General features: G+C 46.5%; 1 protein-coding gene across 1 annotated transcript in view; it reads left to right on the top strand.

Annotated features, from left to right (window-relative positions):
• The first annotated feature begins 3,953 nt into the window (after positions 1 to 3,953).
• Positions 3,954 to 24,054, top strand: part of LOC129702932 (uncharacterized) — a 46,393-nt gene continuing 26,292 nt past the window's right edge. Inside the window, exon 1 of the mRNA XM_055645037.1 lies at positions 3,954 to 4,760. Within this exon, the coding sequence (XP_055501012.1) occupies positions 4,533 to 4,760 (228 nt within the window). The 5' untranslated portion in view covers positions 3,954 to 4,532. The remainder of the gene's footprint in view (positions 4,761 to 24,054) is intronic.

Here is a 24,054-nt window from a genome sequence, read left to right as displayed (position 1 = left end):
GGCAACCACCTCTCCTCCCTGACATGCATCTCTACCATGCCCGTACTACCTGCACCCTGGGACATTGAGCTGTACGCCCTGCCTTTCTCTCATCCACATCTTTGTTATGGCTGTAATATCTCAGTCGCTCGAGCAGATTCATGCAGTGTGATCATCCCCCTTAACTGCCATGCCTCTAGCATCAAAATAAATGCATTTTAAACCATCGGTCTTTCACTTCTCTTTGCTGTGCGGCTGCCTATCCTAGGATCTCAACTTGTTCTCTTTGACAATGGTATTAGACGTCAACTTCTCATCTGCCTCCTTTCTGCTCTAGGACCCCCCCCCCCTCCCCATCTAGTTGAAAGCTTCCCAAATTACACTAATAAGTCTCCCTGCAAACAGTTTGGTTCCCCTCCAGTTCAGGTGCAACCCTAACCTTTTGTCTTCACTGCCCCACAAGACATCCCAATGAGCCACAAACCTGAATTCCCTGCCCCTGCTCCGACTCTTCAGCCATGCATTCATCTTGCCTATCCTTTTATTCCTGCACTCACCAGCTCATGGTATTGGGAGTAAAGCGAAGATTGTCATCTTTGATGTCTTGCCTTTAAATTTAATTCCTAACTCCATAACCGCTTCAGTTTTGTTTATTGTCACGTGTACCAAGGCACAGTGAAAAGCTTCTGTTGCGTGCTATCCAGTCAGTGGAAAGACAATAAATGATTACAATCAAGCCATTCACAATGTACAGATACATGATACGGTAAAAACGTTTAGTGCAAGGTAAAGCCAGCAAAGTCCAATCAAGGAAAGCCCAAGGGTCACCAATGAAGCAGATCTTAGTTCAGGACTGCTCTCTGGTTAGTTTAGCGTAGGTTAGATATACAGTGCAGAAATAAGCCATTTGGCTCACTGAGTCCACACCAACTAGCGATCCCCACACACTGACACCATCCTACACACACTTGGGACAATTTACACTTACATCAAGCCAATTTACCTACAAACCTGCACGTCTTTGGAGTGTGGGAGGAAACCGAAGATCTCGAACATAAAAATCCTGTACAGACAGCGCCCGTAGTCGGGATTGAACCTGGATCTGCGGTACTGAAAGAGGCAGAACCTCTGCCAATGTGTAACATTGCCGTCCTTAACATGGTTGCAGTAGGATGGTTTGGTTGCCTGATAACAGCTGGGAAGAAACTGTCCCTGAATCTGGAGGTGTGCGTTTTCACACTTCTATACCTTTTGCCCAATGGGAGAGGGGAGAAGAGGGAATGGCCATGGTGCCACTCATCCTTGATTATGCTGCTGGCCTTGCCGAGGCAGCATGAGGTAGAAATGGAGACAATGGAAGGGAGGTTGGTTTGTGTGATAGTTTGAGCTACGTCCACAATTCGTACATTTGCACAATTGCTCAGGAACTCATCCATGTTCCTAAAATTTGTCCTTGGTGATGATATTATCAGAGACCTCTCATGTCAATGTTCTCCAATTGCTCCAAGCTATCCCAGACCCTGGCACCAAAGATGCAACGCACCATTCTGGAGTCCAGTTTGTGGCCACAGAATCTCCGTTCTCATCCCCTTTGATACCACTTAGATGTGGGAGAGGGGGGGAATTGAAGCAAGGGAGATTCTCCATCCCACCAAGTACAAGTATCAGCAACCTTCTCTGTTGCATAGTAACAAAGGATCAGAAAGAGCTTTCTGATCATGGCTCCAGTTACATAGCAAATGCACCTTGATTCCCTGTCAGAGAAGGCCACGGTGGATCAGCGGTAGAGTTGCTGCCTCACAGCGAATACAGGTGCACAACCTTTTATCCGAAGATCCAAATAACGAAAACCTCCGAATAGCGACATTTTTTCGGTCCTTGAAAATGTTCACAGAGGGCGGCCCGCAGAGGTGACAGCGGAAGCTCCGGTCGGCCTCGAAGAAAGGGGAACTAAATCCCCATTCATAAAAGAGAAGGTGAGGGTATATTGCGCGGGAGGGTTAATAATTGACAATATGCTGCTACCTGCCAGCTGAGTTAAAAAGTTCCCACGGTAGACCCACGATACACAGTGTATCGTGAGTCTTGCGTGGGAACTTTTTAACTCAGCGTGCAGGCAGCAGTAGATTGTCGTTCCCTTCAGTTTCACGCCTCTGCTTCCCGCCCATGTGTGTGACCCCTTCCCTCCCCTCTCCAGCTCCCCGCTCATTGCACCGGCGCAGGGGCTTTGTACTGTCTTCACGTCGCGATGCTAGCAGCACAGTGCCAGTCACCGGAGACGTCAGGACCAACGGAATACCGACCCCCAAGCCCACTGCATGCACGGAGATCCCAGATCAGCAACTCCAGCCCAGCCCCGTTCCAACTCCAGAGGAACATGCTCCCCGTATGGGCAGAAGCTGATGGTGTGCAAGGGGTACGTCTTGTTCTTGGGGTCGCGCAGTCGGGCTATGGGCGAACTGCCACTTGCCGCCATAGCGGCCCATCGGGGAGCGGATTCCTCTGGAGTTGGAGGGGGTATTGTGCTGTTTGATCGCCCCCTACTATTCCAGGGACAGGGAGACAGGACATTCACCGAGGGCGGCCCGCAGAGGTGACAGCGGATTGGTCCTCGAAGAAAGGGGAACTAAATCCCCATCCATAAAAGAGAAGGTGAGGGTATATTGCGCGGGAGGGTTAATAATTGACAATATGCTGCTACCTGCCCGCTGAGTTAAAAAGTTCCCACGGTAGACACGATACAGTGTATAGTGAGTCTTGCGTGGGAACTTTTTAACTCAGCGTGCAGGCAGCAGCAGGTTGTCGCTCCCTTCAGTTTCAACCCACCTACACCCCTCTGCTCCCCGGCCATGTGTGTGACCCCATCCCTCCCCTCTCCAGCTCCCCGCTCATTGCACCGGCGCGGGGGCTTTGTACTGTCTTCACGTTGGCGATGGCAGCAGGCCAGTGCAGTCACCGGAGACGTCAGGACCAATTGGACGTCGAGAACCAGGCCCACCGCAAGCACGGAGAACCCAGAGACCCACAGCCAACAGCAGCCCAGCCCAGCCCCGCTCCAACTACAGAGGAACCTGGGTTGCGGATGACGGGGCGCAGCTCGGGGCGTCGTAGGGGCCCATCGGGGAGCGGGTTCCTGTTGGTCCTGACGTCTCCGGCCACCTGCTATCCTCCGGGAACTGTACCGCCCTTGCAGGAGAGTGTGGTTGTTTGCAGTTGCAGAGGGAGGGGGCAAGGGCGGTACAGTTCCCAGTCTCAGCTCCAGTCCAGGGGGGTGGCCGGAGACGTCAGGACCAACGGGACAGCGACCCCCAGGCCCACTGCAAGCACGGAGATCCCAGACACCCACAGCCAGCAGCAACTCCAGCCCAGCCCCGCTCCAACTCCAGAGGAACACGTAGGGGCAGAAGCTGATGGTGTGCAAGGTGTTCTTGGTGTGGCACAGCTCGGGCTGTGGGCAAACTGCCACTTGTCGCCGTAGCGGCCCATCGGGGAGCGGATTCCTCTGGAGTTGGAGGGGGAGGGGGGTATTGTGCTGTTTGATCGCCCCCTGCTATCCCAGGGACAGGGAGACACAGCGGCTTTTTAGACTGGTGGGCAATCACTTCCAAAGTTCTGCCCACACAGTCAGTACACCTCTCCTACACTGCATTTCATACAAACATTTATTCTGCAAGAAAAAACGACATTGAAGACTCAAACTCGCGACCAAGTAACTGCCGGGATCAAGGCGCAAACTCGCAACCTTGCGGATATGAGCCGAACACTCTACCACTGAGCCAGCCATTAAAATCTACGCTAAAAAATTTCCATTCCGAAGACCGACAAATTCTGAATTACGAAAAGTGGCTGGTCCCAAAGCTTTCGGATAAAAGGTTGTGCACCTGTACAGTGCCGGAGGCCCGGGTTCGATCCCGACTATGGGTGCTGTCTGTACGGAGTTTGTACGATCTCCCCGTGACCTGCGTGGGTTTTCTCCGAGATCTTCGGTTTCCTCCCACACTCCAAAGACATACATGTATGTAGGTTAATTGGCTTGGTAAATGTAAAAAAATGTCCCTAGTGGGTGTAGGACAGTGTTAATGTGCGGGGATCGCTGGTCATCGCAGACTCGATGGGCCGAAGGGCATGTTTCTGCGCTGAATCTCAAAATAAACTTCTTTATCGAGCTCCTTCCGATTCTTGGCATCAAATGCCAGCTCCCTCCATGTGGACGGGCTGAGAACCTATTCCCAGCCCTCTCTCAACTTGTCTCATGGAGCACATATTAGCAAAATGCCTGTACTGCAGTTCCTGGCCTGTGACCAACTTCTTCTCATGAGAGTGCAGCTGACATTGGGAGTTTACTCAGTTCATAATGCGTACACTACACCATAATTATTTCCATTTGTTTTCAGACGCTTCGCATTGCTTAGATGATCTGCACCCCTAATCAAATCATCAGGTTGAATGACCTGCTGGTGATTCCCCAGCAGGTTTAGTACACACAGTTATTGTCTTCTTACATTGCGTTAAAACCTATGCTGCATGACGTCCCTCCCTCTAGATTTCCCTAAATGCTCCTGCCAACCATGTGTCATCCGCCCACTGTGCTTCATTCCAAAGTTCCTCTTTTCACACAGAACCAAAATTATAAATCTTCCTGGAAGTGCTGCGGTCTCCACAGATGCAGTCATAGATTTCTGTCTCAGTTAATGCCGAGAGTCCCCGAGAAACAGACCAAAATGTTCACCACTATGTTCTATGTATTCTGGGCAATATACATTTGGTTAGATTTACTGCCGGTAAGTTGCATTTATTATTTTATTTTTTATCGTTTACTGTCGTTATCATTTGTACAAATGACCCACTTTCTGGAAATGGGTGGATTAACAAGTTAGGAACCCTTCTTCTGATACAGTGCTTGAATACAGCTTGCATGGTTTAGGTGTAGGAAGGAACTGCAGATGCTGGTTTAAACCGAAGATACTGTAGACCACAAAAAGCTGGAGTAACTCAGTGGGACAGGCAGCATCTCTGGAGAGAAGGAATGGGTGACGTTTTGGGTCGAGACCCTTCTTCAGACTAGATTGTTAAGGGTTCCATTTTTCTGCTCGTTTCTCAGGCATCATCATGCCAACTCTGATATTAACTGATCTCAACAATCGTGACTATATTTCAGTTCAGGATATTAACAGAGTTTTCAGTAAATTGAACAGAATCTATGAATTTGCTTTAAAAAAGTCCTACTATAAAATAACACAGGTCGACAATGATCAGACATGTTTTAGCTGACCTAATAATGAATGCACACTGATAGTTTCATTTTAGGATTAAGGAACATTTTTATAAGTTTCCTTCAGAAGATTAAAAAGTTGAGGCAAAAGTAGTGAAAAGAATTGAGTTTAATTTATCAAAACACAAAGTGTTGGATGAACTCAGCCTGACATACAGCATCTGTGAAGGGAATGGACAGGCTTCAGCTTTGGACTCTTCTTACTTCTGATGGTCGTTGGGGGGGGGGGGGTATTGGTGGGAAGGTCAGTAGGGTCCCCTTCCACCATATCCCTCCCTCCGTCTTTACATTTCACTTTTCCTCTCCTTTTCTGAGATTCTTTAGTCTCCTTTTCACCACTAGTAAGCTTCAAGCATCTGCAAAAGCTGCCGTAGATCGCAGCCTCTGCAATTCCTTGTGTCTCCAGAGTCTCCCTAGTGTTTTATAGCGTTATCAAATAAATACTGGACCAGATCAGTGTATGTTTAAAAGCCTTCCCACCCTCAAACTAATTTCTTTCCATTCATAAGTGAATATTGGGCATTGCTACCAAGGCTTTATTTAATACCCATCATTAATTGAAATTTATTGAAGATGATGACCTGCCTTCTTCCCAGGAGTCTAGCTTCAGCTCCCTACAATCAGTCTGAAGAAAGGTCCTGATCCAAACAGTTACCTATCCACGTTCTTTGGAGATGCTGCCCGATCTGCTGAGTTACTCCAGCACTATGTATATTTTTTAGTAAACCAGCTTCTGCAGTTGTTTGCATCTAGGTTCAGCTGGTGTTGGTGGGGGTTGGGTGCTTTGGCTTATTTCAGATGACAGCTGAAAGTCACCTAGATTGCCAGAGATCCGGAATCACATATTGGTCAAGGGAGGCGAAGATGCCAATTGCTTCCTGTAACTGCACCGGCGACACGGTGGCACAGTGGTAGAGTTGCTGCCTTACAGCACTTGCAGCCCCAGAGACCCGGGTTCAATCCTGACTACGGGTGCTGTCTGTACAGAGTTTGTACGTACTCACCGTGACCTGCATGGGTTTTCTCCGGGATCTCCGGTTTTCTCCCACACTCCAAAGACGTACAGGGTTGTAGGTTGATTGGCTTGGTATAAGTGTAAATTGTCCCTAATGTGTGTAGGATAGTGTTAAAGTGTGGGGATCGCTGGCCGTTGCGGCCTTGGTGGGCCGAAGGGCCTGTTTCCATGCTGTATCTCTAAACTAAGCTAAATTAAACTAAAAACATTGGGGCAATGGATGGCCATTTCATGGCCAACGTTGCTTAGCTTAGTTTAGAGATACAGCATGGAAACAGGTCCTTCAGCTCACCGAGTCCACGCCGACCAGCAAGCACCCATAGACTAGTTCTATCCTACACACAAGGGACAACTTACAGGAGTCCATTAACCTACAAACCTGCACGGCTTTGCAATGCGGGTGGTAACTGGAGCACCCAGAGAAAACTCACTTGGTCACGGGGAGAACATATCAACTCCGTACAGACAGCACCCATAGTCAGGATCGAACCCGGGTCTCTGGCACTCTAAGCAGCAACTCTACCGCTGCGCCACCGTGGCGTCCTGGAACTAGCTTTCCATTACCAGATTTATTTAATTAAGTGAATTTACATTCCCAGCTGCCACAATGGAATTTGAACAGTTGTTTCGAGATATTTAGTCTGTGCTTCTGCATTCTAGACCATTAAGTTAAGCACTATATACAGTATATTACTGTTATCACTTAACATTTAACTGAAAGAATACAAACTGATTTGGAGAAATTTATGCTTATGATTAAGCTAGATTATCAGTCACTGAAATGTCTGCAAATGCAAATAGAGATCTTCAGATTGGTTCATGAGAAGATACTTTCCCAAATTAATGATAGAGTAGAAGGAGATTTATTCTGCTGCTAGAAATATTGGTTCTGAGATACAAATTGAATTCTGATGCCTCAAAATGCTTTATTTTCATCAATGCAGTGTTTGGTTAACTTGGTTAGAATTCCACAGTGATTGTTTTTACTGAGTAGATTTAAAGTATTTTTTGAGATCCCTGTGTAATACAGGCCTGTAGTAGTTTCAAATGTTACCTTGGATATGGTTCAATGAAATTTTAATCTATGACAGAGTGATTTTGAATAGGTATTTACTGATCGGCATTGTAGAGATTTGTATAGTGGGTCAGAAGTTCCTTATAATTTTGCACTTTTAATCAGATGTCACCTTTACTGAAACTACTTCCCTACAGTAACAATAGAGGGAAATACTTGGTTCTCTTTGAAATAATGCACTTATATGATTTATTTATTTATTCGTAACTCTGGATTGAATGTAACACAGAGCATTTTTGGTGTGGTCAATAGCATCAACAAATTCATCAGGAAGGCTGGCTCCGTCCGTACTGGGGAGGAGTTGGATTCAAAGGAGATGGTCTTGGAGGGGAGGATGCTCCACAAACTTTGGTGCATCTGGGGCAATACAGCTCACCCCCTCCATGACACACTGGTCAACCTGAGGAGCACCTTCAGCAACAGACTGGTTCCACCAAGATGTAGGACAGAACGCCACAGGAGATCCTTCTTCCCTGTGGCTATCAAACTTTACAACTCCTCCCCCTTCTTTCGTGGAGTAGACTGAGACTGAGACTGAGACTGAGACTGACCCCAACCCCACCTCCTCAATCTTTGCACATCATCAAAGCCTTCCCATTCGTCACTTTATTTTCATGTTTCATGGATTTTGTGTTTTTTTATGACCGTTGGCAAATTAAATTAATTTCCCTTCTAGGATAAATAAAATTCTATCGTATCATATAGTATCATATCATTATTTTTATTAACAATTGTACAAGAATAAAATATTCGTAATGTAAAATTATACAATTATTGTACAGCTTCAATTTTGACCTTTTAACCTGAAAATGAGAGAAAAGAAGAGAGAAAGGAAAAGGTGAAAAGTGAAAAGATAGGACCGCTAAACTAACAAAGTAGTGTGGCCAAAGAGTGAGTAAAGGTATAAGAGAGGAAAAGGAAAAGGAAAAAAAAAAAAAGGAAAAAAAGAAAAAAGTGTAGATATATTTGCCCCTCGCCCCCCCCCCCCCCCCCCCCCCCCCCCCCCCCCCCCCCACCCACCTAAACCCAACCCATACTTGGATTTAAATCCAAATTTGTGCTGCGCCATACTATCCTTGTATAGTATCATATCATTACAGCGCTTTCAGCACCAGACTCAATGGGCCGAAGGGCCTGATTCCGCACTGTATTTCTAAATTCTAAACAAAACTAAAAATGACAGTTGTGTTAACAATGTTCACAATTGTTGTTTAAATTAAATATCCAATTCAAGAAACTGCGTATCAGTGGGGAGAGAAACATATGACATTTTGGATACAGGACCATCCATCAGAACTAGAAAAAATAAAAAACGTGGCGTCGAAGGACGAGAAGCTGAAATAAAGAAGTCGAAGCCAAATAACCGAATGGAAACTAAGTCAAAACGCCAAATAACCGAAAGCGTACGAAGCTGAAACGCCAACTAACCAAAAGGGTGGGAAGCCTAAAAGCCAACTAACCGAAAGGCTGCGTTGCCAAAAAGCAAACACCGGATGGCCGCTCTGTCGAAACGCCACCTACCTGAAAAGCTGCGTTGCTCCCGTCTCCATTGGCCAGTGATGTGATGGACACGGGAGTCTAGACCAATCACTGACAAGTCCCACCTCCCGGAAACTTCATGTTCGTTATTTAACTTTTCTGTTGAGCGACATTCGGTTCGTTGGCTTGTAGGCGACCTAGCCTTTTGGTTAGTTGGCTTTTAGGTGTCCCACCCTTTCGGTTCGTTGGCGTTTCGGCTTCGTACGCTTTTGGTTATTTGGCATTCATTTCCATTCGGTTATTTCTCGTCCTTCGACGCCACGTCCGCACATGGACCAAAGTTGCCATGGTAATAATTAGTTTTAAAATCAGCAACTGGTCAGAAATAAAATAAACAAATTGAAACCGAAAAATATAGCCACATGTTGGAGAGAGAAACAAATATAGTAAGGTGGTTAATTTCCATATTAAGCCTCAGTAACATACCCAGACAGCGGAAAAGGTGCTACTTTAAGTGCGGCTGGGACACTCCCGGCAAGCAGGGCCGACCCGCCCAAAGTGGACCGATGTCAGAGCACCCACTCTCCGTGGTCAATGGAACGAGGAACGCCAGCCGAGGGCTGATGACGGAGCACCCACCCAGCAGACCCGGCTTGTCCAACATGGACTTCGAATCGGCCCCAAACTGCCGACGTTGACGGGAACAGCACCACCAAGAGTGAGGAGGGACTGAGAGTGAGTATGGACCGAGAGTGAGGAGGGACTGAGTAAGGAGGGACCGAGAGTGAGGAGGGACCGAGAGTGAGGAGGGACCGAGAGTGAGGAGGAACTGAGTGAGGAGGGACCGAGAGTGAGGAGGGACTGAGAGTGAGGAGGGTCTGAGAGTGAGGAGGGAATGAGAGTGAGGAGGGACTGAGAGTGAGTATGGACTGAGAGTGAGGAGGGACTGAGTGAGGAGGGACCGAGAGTGAGGAGGAACTGAGTGAGGAGGGACTGAGAGTGAGGGACCGAGAGTGAGTATGGACCAAGAGTGAGGAGGGACTGAGAGTGAGTATGGACCGAGAGTGAGGAGGGACTGAGTGAGGAGGGACCGAGAGTGAGGAGGGTCTGAGAGTGAGGAGGGACCAAGAATGAGGAGGGCGGGGTGTGGAGGGACCAAGAATGAGGAGGGGCTGAGTGTGGAGGGACCAAGAATGAGGAGGGGCTGAGTGTGGAGGGACCGAGAGTGAGGAGGCGCTGAGTGTGGAGGGACCAAGAATGAGGAGGGACCGAGAGTGAGGAGGCGCTGAGTGTGGAGGGACCAAGAATGAGGAGGGACCGAGAGTGAGGAGGGGCTGAGTGTGGAGGGACCAAGAGTGAGGAGGGACTGAGTGTGGAGGGACCAAGAGTGAGAGCAATGTGTGGACCCGGCAGAGGGCCACCGAGAACAAAGGGGGCCTGGAATGGGTAGGGTTTGGCACCGTGAACGAAGGGGAACTGGCGAGGCGAGGAGCGGATAGGACTGTTCATTACATTTGTGACTTTGTCAGCGCCAACACGTGGAGACACTTGTTTATCGCCATGGTTGTAGACAAAAGCAAAGCTTTTCACAGTAGTTAGTTACATGTAATAATAATGTATAAAGTAAAAAGTACTCCTCAAGTTTATATTCGGCATCATTGGAGTGAATGGTGGAAGGGAGGTCAGAATGGATGTGGAAGAAGAATTAAAGTGGCAATAAACTGGAAGCTCATGGTCACCCTTGTGAACTAAATGGGGGAAAGTACTTTGAAAGTACAAACCTAATCTGCATTTGGTTTCTCCAATGTAGAGGAAATGCCATTGTGAGCACTGTACGATACACCAGTTTACAAGGAGTGTCAAGGAGAAGAACGTGATGGACTGTGAGATTAGTGAGGAGGATACCAATAAGCAAGCGCAGTTTGAGATTGCAAGGAAGATGATGCTGGGGCTCTTGAAAAGCATTAAGGTGGATACATCCCCAGGGCCTGATGGAATCTATCCCAGGATATTAACGGAGGCAAGAAAGGAGATTGCAGGAGCCTTGACGATGATATTTGCACCTTCTCTCACCATAGGGGAGGTCTCAGAGGACTGGATAGTCCCCAGTATTATTCCTTTCTTTAAGAAGGGAAGTAGAAACAAATCATGGAATTGTAGGCCTTTAAGCCTCACATCAGTGATAGGGAAGCTAATAGGGACGATTCTTCAGAATAGGATTTACTCCATTGTGGGAGGGAATTAAGTAATTATGGACAATCAGCAAGGTTTTGTATGCGGCAGGTCACGTCTTACTAACAATCAAGTTTTTTGAGGAGGTGATGAAGGTGGTTGACGAGAATAGGGCAGTGGATTATAATAAGACATGGATTGTAGCAAGACATTTGATAAAGTTCCACGTAGGCTGATCAAGAAGTTTAAGATACACAGTCACTTGGTTGAATGAATTCAGAACTAACCTACTAAATGACTTACTACAGGGGGTTCTGGTGGAAGGGTGTTATTTAGTTACCCGTACGTGGCGCCGACGGACGAGAAGCCGAAGCAAAGAAGTGGAAGCCAAACAACCAAATGGAAACAAAGCCGAAACGCCAAATAACTGAATGGAAACAAAGCCAAAACGCCAACTAACCGAAAGGGCGGGACGCCTGAATGCAAACTAAACGAGGCGGGACGCCTAAAAGCCAACTAACTGAAAGGCTGCGTCAGCTAAAAGCAAACTCACCGAATGGACGCTCTGCCGAAACGCCATCTACCCGAAAGGCGGTGTCGCCTACAAACCAACTAACCAAATGCCGGTGGAGATGGGAAGGTGGGGTTCATTTTCCCACACTAGCTATAGGTAAGTGGGCAATCTGAACCCAAGCACCAAGTTGTAAGTGGCCGAAGATGCGCATCCCTCGGAGCAGCCCCTACTCTCCAGCGGCCACCCTCCGCAGGCTGCGGGTCGGGTGGAGTGGAGGTGTGGGAAAATATTCATCCCTCCACAGGGATGTGATGGATGTGGGGGTCTGGACCAATTGCTGACAAGTCCCGCCCGCTGGCAATGCCGTGTCCATTATTTAACTTTTCTGTTGAGCGGTATTCGGTTCTTTGGCTTGTAGGTGATGCTGCCTTTCAGCAGAGCGGCCATTCAGTGAGTTTGCTTTTAGGCGACGCAGTCTTTCGGTTAGTTGGCGTTTAGGCGTCCCGCCCTTTCGGTCCCACCCTTTCGGTTAGTTGGCGTATTGGCTTTGTTTCCATTCGGTTATTTGACTTCCACTTCTTTGCTTCGACTTCTAATTCATCGGCTCCACGTCCGCACACGGTTATTCACTCTGTATCGGATGTCTGTGACAAGTGGAGTTCCACAGAGATCTGTGCTGGGACCTCTGTTAGATATAAATAACATGGAAATAGATGTCCAGCACTTCAATCCCCCCTTCCATTCCGAATCTGACCTTTCTGTCCTGGACCTCCTCCATTGCCAGAGTGAGGTCCAGTGCAAACTGGAGGAACAGCACCTCATATTTCACTTGGGTAGTTTACACCCCAGCAGTATGAACATTGACCTCCAATTTCAGATAGTCCTTGCTTTCTCCCGCCTTCCCTTCCCCTTCCCAGCTTTCCCACAAGCCTACTGTCTCTGCCTCTTCCTTTCTTTTTCCCGACCCCCCCACCCCCACCCCCGACTGGTCTGAAGAAGAAGGCTCTCGACCCGAAACGTTGCATATTCCTTCTTTCCATGGATGCTGCTGCCTCACCTGCTGAGTTTCTCCAGCATTTTTGTCTACCTTGGACATGGATGTAAATCGGTTGATTGTTACGTTTGCAGGTGACATCAAGATTGCTAGAGTTGTGGACTGTGAGGAACACTGTAAAAGTATACAGTGGGGGGGGAGATCAGCAGCAGAAATAGGCGGAGAAGTGGTAGACGGAAATTAATCCAAGGAGCGACAGTCGCTGCCTCACAGCATCAGAGACCTGGATTCGATCCCGCCCCCGACTATGGGTGCTGTCTGTACGGAGCATATTTCCTTTGTACGTTCTCCCCTCACCCGCGTGCATTTTTCTCCGAGATCTTCGATTTTACCTCCCAGGTGACATCAAGATTGCTAGAGTTGTGGACTGTGAGGAACACTGTAAAAATATACAGTGGGGGGGAGATCAGCAGCAGAAATGGGCGGAGAAGTGGTAGACGGAAATTAATCCAAGGGGCGACAGTCGCTGCCTCACAGCATCAGAGACCTGGATTAGATCCTGACTATGGGTGCTGTCTGTACGGAGTTTGTACGTTCTCCCTGTGACCGCGTGCGTTTTCTCCGAGATCTTCGGTTTCCTCCCACACTCCAAAGATGTGCAGGTTTGTAGGTTAATTGGCTTGGTATAAGTGTAAATTGTCCCTAGTGTGTGTAGGATAGGGTGAATGTGCGTGGATCGTTGGAATTGATGGGCTGAAAAGCCTGTTTCCACGCTGTGTCTCTAAACTAAACTAAACTTAAGTGTGAACTGCTGTACTTTGGGAGGTTGGACGTTAGGGGAAAGTATACCATTAATGTAAAGATCCTTGACAGCATTTTGGGGTCTAAATCCACAGTTCTCTGAAAGTAGCAACACAAGTAGATAGAGTGGTTAAGAAGATGTCTGGGATACTTGCTTTCATGAGTTAGGGCATTTCATTATAGGAGCCAGGAAACCATATCTGAAGAAGGGTTTCGACCCGGAATGTTGCCTATTTCCTTCGCTCCATAGATGCTGCTGCACCCGCTGAGTTTCTCCAACATTTTTGTGTACCTTCTGTAATTCTTTGCTTAGGCCGCATTTGGAATATTGTATATTGTTCTGGTCACCCCATTACAGGAAGGATATGAAGGCTTTGGAGAAGGTATAGAAGGGGTTTATCAGAATGCTGCCTGGATTAGAGAGATTAACTATAAAGAGGGTTTGGACGAACTTGAATTATTTTATCTGATGCATCGGAGAATGAGGGGAGAAACATAGAAACTTCGAAAATAGGTGCAGGAGTAGCCCATTTGGCGCTTCGAGCCAGCACCGCCATTCAATATGAGGTGGATCATCCTAAATCAGTACCCCGTTCCTGCTTTCTCCCTATATCCCTTGATTCCGTTAGCCCTAAGAGCTAAATCTAACTCTTGAAAACATCCATTGACCTCCACTGCCTTCTGTGGCAGAGAATTCCACAGATTCACAACACTCTGGGTGAAAAAGTTTTTCCTTATCTCAGTCCTAAATGTCCAACCCGTTATTCTTAATCTGATAGAAGTAAATAAAATAATGGGAGGCCTAGATAGGATAAGCAATGAGAACCTTTATTCCCCAGAATGGAAAATGTCAAAGACTGTAATGGGCCTGTCCCACTTAGGCGACTCTTTAGGGGACCGCAGAAGACTATGTGGTTGCCACATGGTCGCCACATGGTCGTGGATGGTTGCCGGGGAGTCGCCTTCATGGTCGTGAGGAGTTCCCGCATTCTGTGAACTAGTCGCGGCCTCATTATGGTCGCCACAAATTTTTCAACGTGTTGCAAAATTAGCAGCGACCAGAATGAAGCCGCCATGGAGAGCAGCGAGAATTCTCGTGCCATAGTTTGGTCGCCATGAGGTCCTAGTGGGTTGCCAGGAGGTCGAAGGTTCTCGTAGGTTGTAGCCGGTGCTGACCGGTGAATTTCATTGACTCATTGGGGAAAAAAAATGTAAGCAATAGTTTTCAGAACCAAGGGTAACCTGTTATTGTCCGCCGAGCTTCACTGCCGTGTATCTCTGGCTTCTTAATAGTTGTCTCCACTTCTTCTCCCTCCTTCTCCCCCCTACTCCCCCCTCTCCTCCCTCATTTAAAGGACTTACCGTACACTGTGCTTTAGCCATCTTAATTTCAACGCCAACCTTCCTGTTCATCGCGGTGTGTTTCCTTGTTCTCGGTCTCTACTACCCTTGGCTTTGCACCGTGTGAATTTCACTCAGACAGCAGTCCCCCCGCTTGCCCCAGCGCTCCCGCCGCCTGCATAACGGGCTGGTGAAAGAAGTGATGTGTGTGTGTGTGTGTGTGTGTGTGTGTGTGTGTGTGTGTGTGTGTGTGTGTGTGTGTGTGTGTGTGTGTGTGTGTGTGTGTGTGTGTGTGTGTGTGTGTGTGTGTGTGTGTGTGTGTGTGTGTGTGTGTGTGTGTGTGTGTGTGTGTGTGTGTGTGTTCCATTCTGACAGTTGCCGTTCTAGTTGCCGGTTTTTCAGGCCACTGCCGGCAACTTGACAGTCACCGGCAGTCGCCTGAAAAATCGCCTAAGTGCGACAGGCCCATAAGGCATAACAAAGATTAAAGGAGTAGTGTGGGGCAAGTTTTTTTGCAGAGAGGGTAGCGGATGCTTGGACGCGCTTGTGGAGGCAGATTTGATAGCGAAATTTATTACCCTCTTAGATGGGCACACTGATTTGCAGGGAATAGAAAGGGATACTGTAGATCATGTGCAGGCATACAAAATTAGTTCTGCTTGGCATCATGCTCTGTACATACACTGTGAGCTAAAGGCAGCATCTATGGAGAGAAGAAATGAGTGACGTTTCAGGTCGAGACCCATCTTCAGGCTAATTTTGGGGGGGGGGGGGGGGGGGGGGAAAAAGTAGGTGAAGGCAGTAAGACTAGTATGAGAACTGGGAAGGGGGAGGGGAAAGGGGAAGGAGAAAGAAAGCAATTCCTTCGATTTTATCCAACATCTGCAGTTCATTCTCATACTTTTGTTCACTCCACTGCGAAATCTCCTCATAGTAGGTCTACTTTGAAGAAGTTCTCCTCCTCTGTCCGACGAGAGTTCAGCAACATGCTCTCTCGCTGCTCCCCGCTGTGATTCCTCCTTCCCTCCGACTCCTCAGATAGCCCTTGCTTTCTCCTTCCTTCCTCTCCTCTTCCCAGTTCTCCTACTAGTTTTGCTCTCTCCGCCTACTTTTTATCTTCCCCCCCCCCCCCCTGACATCAGTCTGAAGAAGGGTCTCGGCCCTAAACGTCACCCATTCCTTCTCTCCATAGATGCTGCCTCACCCGCTGAGTTACTCCAGAAATTTGTGTCTACCTTGTGAGCTAAAGGGTGTGTTCCTGTGCTGCACTTTTCTATGTTCCATGTTCTAAAACTGAAAAGGGTACGTGTGTCTCTGGATGTTGGGCCGTTGGTACCTTGACCTGCTATGTGCTTCCACCACCATTACTTTATTGATCCAAGGGTCATCTCTTTGTCTGGTGCTCTATTTAAATGAATGAAATACCATCAATTATCAGCCACTTGTTTCCCTTCAGTAACAGCCCTGCGAAATATCATAGGATGATTCTGGACTGTAAAAGGTACAATCTATATAACTAAAAGTTTCATCTTGACCACTTCCTGTCTGGACTGTATATTGATCTAGAAAAAACGCTACCCTATATCGCTATGATTTTTGGCCATCTTACTCACAATCCCCCTCATATGAGGCAGCCGCATGGATTTTTCCTATCGATGAAAAATAAAAAAGTTATGAGCGTTTTAAAAACCTTGAGTTCAGCTTATTGGTCCTCTCGCCTGTCAATCACCATGGTGAAAGTAATGCCCCTTCTGGGGGGGGGGGAGGGGTAGGACTATAAAACACCGGATGCCTGGACATGAGTCAGTCACTCTGGAAGATTGTGAGGGAGAGGCCACAACTGTCATTATAAGCTGTGAATCAACTGAACTGTGAGTCTGCAATGTACTTGCAATAAATGATTTGTTAGCCCTTAAAGACAATGCAATGAGTTGTTTGGCAATTTGGTAGCCTGCACTCTGCTTGAAATGCTGTAAAATTGAATGTGGTGGCCTGCACTCTGCCTGAAATGCTGTGAAATCGAATGTGGTGGCCTGCACTCTGCCTGAAATGCTGTGAAATCGAATGTGGTGGCCTGCACTCTGCTTGAAATGCTGAGAAATTGAATGTGGTGGCCTGCACTCTGCTTGAAAAGCTGTGAAATCGAATGTGATGGCTTGCACTGTGCTTGAAATGGAATTTCAAGGAATAGCCATGAGTGAACTGCCAGCCCACCAGCCCTGAGTGACTGATCTGCCAGCCTACCAGTCCCGAGTGACTGAGCTGCCAGCCCACCAGCCCTGAGTGACTGAGCTGCCAGCCCACCAGCCCTGAGTGACTAATCTGCCAGCCCACCAGGTCTGAGTGACTGAATTGCCAGCCCAAGAATCAATTTAGCCCACAATGTCCATACCAGCCCTCTGGAAACCAGTCCCTTCGCCCCACAACACCCATACTAGCGTTCCAGACCCCCCCCCCCCCACTGGCCACCAATATTGGAATGGTGGACAGGTGGAATTGCGTTGGGGGGATGTGTGTGTGTGTGGAATATTGCGTTGTGTGGGTTGTGTGTGTGTGTGTGTGTGTGTGTGTGTGTGTGTGTGTGTGTGTGTGTGTGTGTGTGTGTGTGTGTGTGTGTGTGTGTGTGTGTGTGTGTGTGTGTGTGTGTGTGTGTGCGTGTGTGTGTGTGTGTGTGTGTGTGTGTGTGTGTGTGTGTGTGTGTGTGTGTGTGTGCACACACTAACTAGTTTTCCTTGTTTATTATATTGTTTGCAATGTACTATGTTTACATATTCAGTTGTGCTGCAGCAAATAAGAATTTCACTGTAAGCATTTCCCACAATCCCCGTCCATCCCAGTGCGCGATGCAGCTAATTTCTTTCAATTTAAATTACTGAAAGTTGTGTTGTTTTGCTTAACGTGATCTGTAACCCCACCAGAATAAATTTCAGCTTGTCCATTCCTTTTAACCGCAGATGATGTCTTAATTGCTGCCCATTAATATCTATGGCATGGTTAATTGGCTGGTAAATGTGCAGATGGGTACTTAATGGTGGCCACAGATGTAATTGGTTGAGGAGCCTGGTCTATGCTATATACATTTCCATCTCCATAAGCAAATTTTACAAACTTCCTTCAAACCTAAATATTGAAGGAGAGAAGGACAATATGGCAGCTTCTTCCCCGCATCTGAATCATCCGACTGCAACCAGAGAGCAGTGCTGAGCAACTATCTACCACATTGCTGACTCTAAGACTATCCTTGATCAGACTTTACTGTCTTTACCTCGCACTAAACATTATTCCCTTATTATGTATCTATACGCTGTAAATGGCTCGATTGTAATCGTGTATTGTTTTTCTGCTGACTGATTAGCATGCATCAAAAAAATTTCACTGTACCTCGGTAGAAGTTACAACAAACTAAACTGAATTGTTGTTGATTTTCTAAATAAATAGTAACCGAGTTTTTTACTTCTATCTCTTTTTCTTCTTTTCATTGCTCCCATATTTCTATCAACCCTCCTGCTTTCTGTAACTGGATCGACATTTGATTGAAATCGCTTGCAGGCGGTTCCTGATTCATATTCTAAATAATTAGCGATTCTGCAATGTTATTAAATAAAGAGACACTCGGTTGCTTTCTCTCTTTACATGGATGCCAGCAATACCCTCCAGATGATGTCGTGATTTTGGACAGGAATTATCACCAGTAAAGTCCAAACAAAGTTAATGAATGGTTCTGCTTGTGTGCCTTTAGCCACAAAACTCAGCACAAAAAAAAAAATTCAATCTGTGCTTGATTTGGGGCAACTATCTTAGACATAACAGTATCCTTAGAACAAACAATGTCAAGAATAACTTCCTCGTTTGTTCAATGATTTGTTTTTGTTTGTGTAAGCACAAAATGACTGTTCTGATTAGTACTTCCACGTATAGTCACACCCACACACATATCCCCCTAACACTCCCACACATCACCCACGCTCCCCAACCACACATGCATGCTTACACAATCGCACATCCATTTGACTTTATTTTGAAATAGGGACATTTCTTTCAATTTTTTCCAGCTATCCACGGTTTAGATAATTAAAATGTTGCTATCAATGTTCTAAACGTTAACTGGAAATCCAAATATTTAGCAAAATTAAATGAATGATAGAATTGCAATATTTTCTAATCTATGAGTAAACAGCAGTTCGGCAACTTTATCTGTTCCTCTTCACATGAAAATGTTTTGACATAATGTACTGTAGAGAGGTATAAACAGCACATTCCATGACCGTGTTATTTCTTTAATGAAACTGGGTAAATTGAACTCGTGAAACCATGGCAACATCAGTGAAACTCTCCACCACTAAACTATAACAAATCTGACTGAATGCCACGTCAAGACAGACTTGGAGTCCCTTCAGTCTTTGCCTCTGGGAATAGCCATCTGTTTCCAGGCAGGCAAGGACTTAAATAAACTTTCAGAGGGTGGATTGTTAACCCTGCAAGATGGACCTTTATTTTTCTTTCCACCATAATTTTCTCATCTCCTCTCCTCTCCAGTTCTAAATCAAATTGGAGAGGTTTCACCAGCATTTTGCCCAAATGTCCCTTCGTTTTGGCAGTGCTTCCATGCAAGGTTTGGCAGGGAAATCACCCTGATGATCCTGCACTAATTCAGCTTAATTCTCTCCATATTAGTCACGGTGGCGCAGCGGTAGAGTTGCTGCCTTAGCGCTGGAGACCCAGGTTTGATCCCGACTACGGGTGCTGTCTGTACAGAGTTTGTATGTTCTCCCAGTGACCAGCGTGTGTTTTCTCCGAGATCTTCGGTTTCCTCCCACACTCCAAAGACGTACATGTTTGTATGTTAATTGCCTTGTATACTTTGTATAAGCGTGAATTGTGTGTGTATATAGGTGTGTGTATTTAGCTAGGTAAATGTAAAAATTGTCCATAGTAGGTGTAAGATAGTGTTAATGAGCTGGGATCGCCGGTCGGCATGGACCCGGTGGGCCGAAGGGCCTGTTTCCGTGCTGTATCTCAAAACTAAACTAAAGTAAACAAATTAGCTTCCCACAGATTCTACTATCTACCTCCACTCAAAGGCCAATTTACAGCAGCCAATGAACCTACTAACCTATGTTGGGATGTGGTGGGGAGAAACTGGAAACCCACGTGATCACGGGGAGAACGTGCAAACTCCCCACAGGCAGCAGCCGAGGTTAGGATCGAAACTGGGTCTCTGGCACTGTGAGGCAAGAGCTCTATCAGCTGCCCCACTGCACTGTGATAGTTGTAACCAGATTGGGGAGGGGAAGAAAATACTGCAGGCAATGGAGGAAGTGTGTGGGAGGACTTTAATCGACAGAGAAAAAAAAACTTATTTTGTGAAGAAAGAAGGCATTTCAGAACAGAAGGTCTCATCTTGAGAACAGATTATAAATGGAAAAAAAGAAGATTGTATCCTTATTGGAAGCAGGGTGGTGAGTCTGTGGAATTCTTTGCCACAGAAGACTGTGGAGGCCAAGCCGATGGACCGTTTTAAGGCAGAGATAAATACGGGTGTCAGGGGTTATGGGGAGAAGGCAGGAGAATGGGGTTAGATCAGCCACGATTGAACGTCGGAGTAGACTCGATGGGCCGAATGGCCAAATTCTGCTGCTATCACTTAAAATCTTATGAATTCATTGTATGCTGTTCTCTGTCGCTTAGGCACTAATTTTCCAAGAGAGGTTTCTGTGATTATTCCAAGAGAGGTGCTTGTTACAGTGAGGGAGGTAATGTCCACGAAGATGTGCTTGAAGTGCCCAGCAGTAGCGGTAGAGCTACTGCCTTTCAGCGCCAGAGACCCGGGTTCAATCCCGACTACGGGTGCTGTCTGTACGGAGTTTGTACAGTCTAACCATGACCTGTGTGAGTTTTCGCCGAGATCTTCGGTTTCCTACCACACTCCAAAGACGTACAGGTTTGTAGGTTAATGGGCTTGGTGTAAATTGTAAATTGTGCGCAGGATAGTGTGGGGATCGCTGGTGGGCGTGGAAGTGGTGAGCCAAAGGGACTGTTTCTGTGCTGTATCTCTAAACGGAATTAAACTAAAATACTGTAGGGTATCCAGGCAATGACATCTCATCTTGAGGGAAACATTTTTGTTCTTCACTATTGTTGGTACGTGTAGCACTCATGGTAACTGAGCTCAGCAGCTGTGAATGGAGAGTACCAGCGATGTATAGTTTAGTTCAGCGCGGAAACAGGCCCTTCAGCCCACCGGGTCCGCACCGACCAGTGATCCCCGCACATTAACATTCTCCTACACCCACTAGGGACAATTTTTACATTTACCAAGCAAATGAACCTAGAAACCTGTACGTCTTTGGAGTGTGGAAGGAAACCGAAGTTCTCGAAGAAAACCCACGCAGGTCACGTGGTGAACAAACAAACTCTGTACAGACAGCACCCGTAGTCGGGATCGAACCCGGGTCTCTGCATTCGCTGTAAGGCAGCAACTCTACCACTGCGCCACCGTGACTGCCCAGATGTAAAGAATACACTTGTCTCATAGGATTCATCCCTCCAGGCAGAGCTGAGGCCTGAATTACAGCAGGATCTTGATTAGTTGAGCAAGTGGGCTGAGGACTGGTCACTGGAGTTTTAATGCAGATAAGCGTGAGGTTGCATTTTTGCTGAAACCAGGGCAGGACCTTCACAATAAACGGCAAGGCTCTGGGGAGTGTTTTGGGGCAGAGGGATCTAGAGGTTGCAAGATACACGGTTGCAAGAAGGTGGCATCAAAAGTAGATAGATGGTCGAGAAAGCTTTTGGTTCATTGGCCAGTCATGGTATTGAGTATAGAAGACGTGATGTTGTGTTGCAGTTGCACAAGACGTTGGTGAGGCCACGTTTGAAGTATTCTGTTCAGTTTTGGTCACCCTGCTGTTGAAAGGGGGTTGTTAAACTGGAAAGAATGCAGAGAAGATTCGTAAGGATGTTGCCATAAATTGAGGGCCTGAGCTATACCGAAAGGTTGGGAAGGCTAGGACCTTGGAGCGCAGTTGGCTGAGGGGTGATCATGTGGAGGTGTATTAATATATGAGGAAAATAGATACGGTGAATGCACCTTATCTATCCAGAGTCCTGCCCAGGTCTTTTACCTGGAGTTGGGAAATCAAGAACCAGAGGACAAAGGTTTAAAGAGAGAGGTGAAAGATTGTCCATGTCATTGCCTGGATACTGTAGGGCATCCAAGTAATGACATCTCGTCTTGAGGGAAACATTTTTGTTCTTTGCTATCGTGGTACGTGTAGCACTCATGTACTGAGCTCAGCAGCTGTGAATGGAGAGCACCAGCGATATTTAGTTTAGTTTAGTTTAGTTTAGTTTAGATATACAGAGCGGAAACAGGCCCTTCGGCCCACCGAGGATGGTGGGTATATAGAATGAGTTGGCAGATGAAGTAATTGAGGCAGGTACCATTATAACACTTGAAAGACATTTGGATGGGTACATGACAGGAAGGTTTAGAGGGATATGGACCAAACGCAGGCCAGTGAGACCAGTGTAGATGGGGCATCTTGTGTAGACGGGGCATCTGGGACAGCATGGCCAGTTGGGCCAAAGAGCCAATTTCCATGCTGTATAACTCTATGACTGTGAAAATGTCCTCTAATGATCTTCAACAAGTTGCACATTGAAAGAGTTTGTTGTGGATGAAATGTTCTGGGTAAATAATGGAATCCCTTGAGCACATGAGTGCAATCAATGGCCACCTGCACCTTTGGAAAGCCAGCAAAGCTGGCGGATTCCTATTCCTGGGATCTCTGTCCTTCCGGTTCTCACTTTTCTCCTCAAAGCAACGAGATGAATTGATGTGTGCAAATGCAAAGGATGATGATTCCAATGCCAGAGTGAGGAGCAAATTGGAAGACATTGCAGAGATCTGCTACGACTGCTTGGAAAGATCCCTTGGCAAGGACATTGAGAGTGAAAAGCTGCTGCATTCCCCTTGTGTTAGTTCTTCCAGCAGTTTACTTTTGTTCCAGATTCCAGCATCTGCAGTCTCTTGTGTTTCCAAAATAAAAGCTAACATGACCTTCTGCTCCAAAATGAGAGCAGTGCAGACAAGAGAATATGACTGACAGAATGTCAGAGGTCAGTAACTGCGCCTTTGATAAAGATAGACAAACTACATTATGAGAGAATAAGCAGCAAGAAACTTAAAAATAGACTGGAACGGCTTCCATGGGAATGCAGAAAGACAACTAGGTCCCTCACAGTTGGTGAATGAGATTTTATCACGGTAAATAAGGAAATGGCAGAAAAATAAACTACTTTTGTGTCTGCCTTGACAGAAAAATTGTTTTAAAAAATGAGTCCAATGAAGGATCCCGATCCAAAATGTCACATGTCCTTTTTCCCCAGAGAAGCTGCCTGACCCGCTGAGTTACTCCAGCACTTTGTGTCTATCTTCAGTATACACCAGCATCTCCAGTTCCTTTCAATACATTCAATATATTGTTGGATGGGGTCTGGCTACAATGAGGAACTGAAGAAAATAAGAATGAGTTTTGAAAAGATTACCAAGGAACTAAAAGCCAATAAATCCCATGGATTTAACAATGTTCATATCAGAGTTTTCAAACACATGATAATAGAAACAGTGAACATTCTTGTTGAGTGGCGTGCAGTGAGGTCAATGGCTTGGGAGGCACTGGCTAGTATCAGAGCAGGAAGCAGGTCGCATTAATAAGGTCTTTTAAAATCTCACGGTTTTCCTTTACATTAGCATTGGGAATGCTGACATTTGATCGCTGCTGTTCATTCGAAACCAGATCTATCCTTGAAGTTCCAAACGTTTTTAAAGCAATTTGGCTTTGATGTGAGTTGGCGATTTTTCATGCTTGTTGAGGCTCCTTGGTAGATTTTTCAAGTCACAAAATCCCGCTAACATGGAGGGGGAGCGAGGTAGTATCAATTACATGGGCTGAGCCAACGTAATTGACGCTCCCTCTCCCTCCACTGGGTTCAAGACACGCCCCCCTCAGTGAGGCAGATGTGATAGCTGCCTCCCCTGGTGCTTTTTCATTGCAGTTTTATAACGAGACCAGCGAGTCTAAATATCTTTATACGTGAAATAAGTTACCTGGTCTATGGAAGGCGAGGACATGTAATGAAGGGGTCTACAAACAATACATTAGTGACATACAGAGAGATAGCAATAGGCACACACTTATTGCCCACGCTCCATCCAGTTTCTGAGGGGTTGCGCAATCAGAGGGGAGACTCAGCTCGTCGCTGCATCACCTCTCCCTGTATTGGCATCAGAGCTCCGCAAATTTGGCGATTTTTACTATAAAAAATGATTGGGTTCATACAGAAATGACATTTTTAACAGATCAGTGGAAAAATCTTTCTATTTATTTTATTTTAATATTAGTTTTCT

This window comes from Leucoraja erinacea, chromosome 1, assembly GCF_028641065.1.
Source record: "Leucoraja erinacea ecotype New England chromosome 1, Leri_hhj_1, whole genome shotgun sequence".
Classification (NCBI taxonomy): domain Eukaryota; kingdom Metazoa; phylum Chordata; class Chondrichthyes; order Rajiformes; family Rajidae; genus Leucoraja; species Leucoraja erinaceus.
Note: the sequence above shows the minus strand (reverse complement) of the source record. Positions and strands in the feature narration are given on the sequence as shown.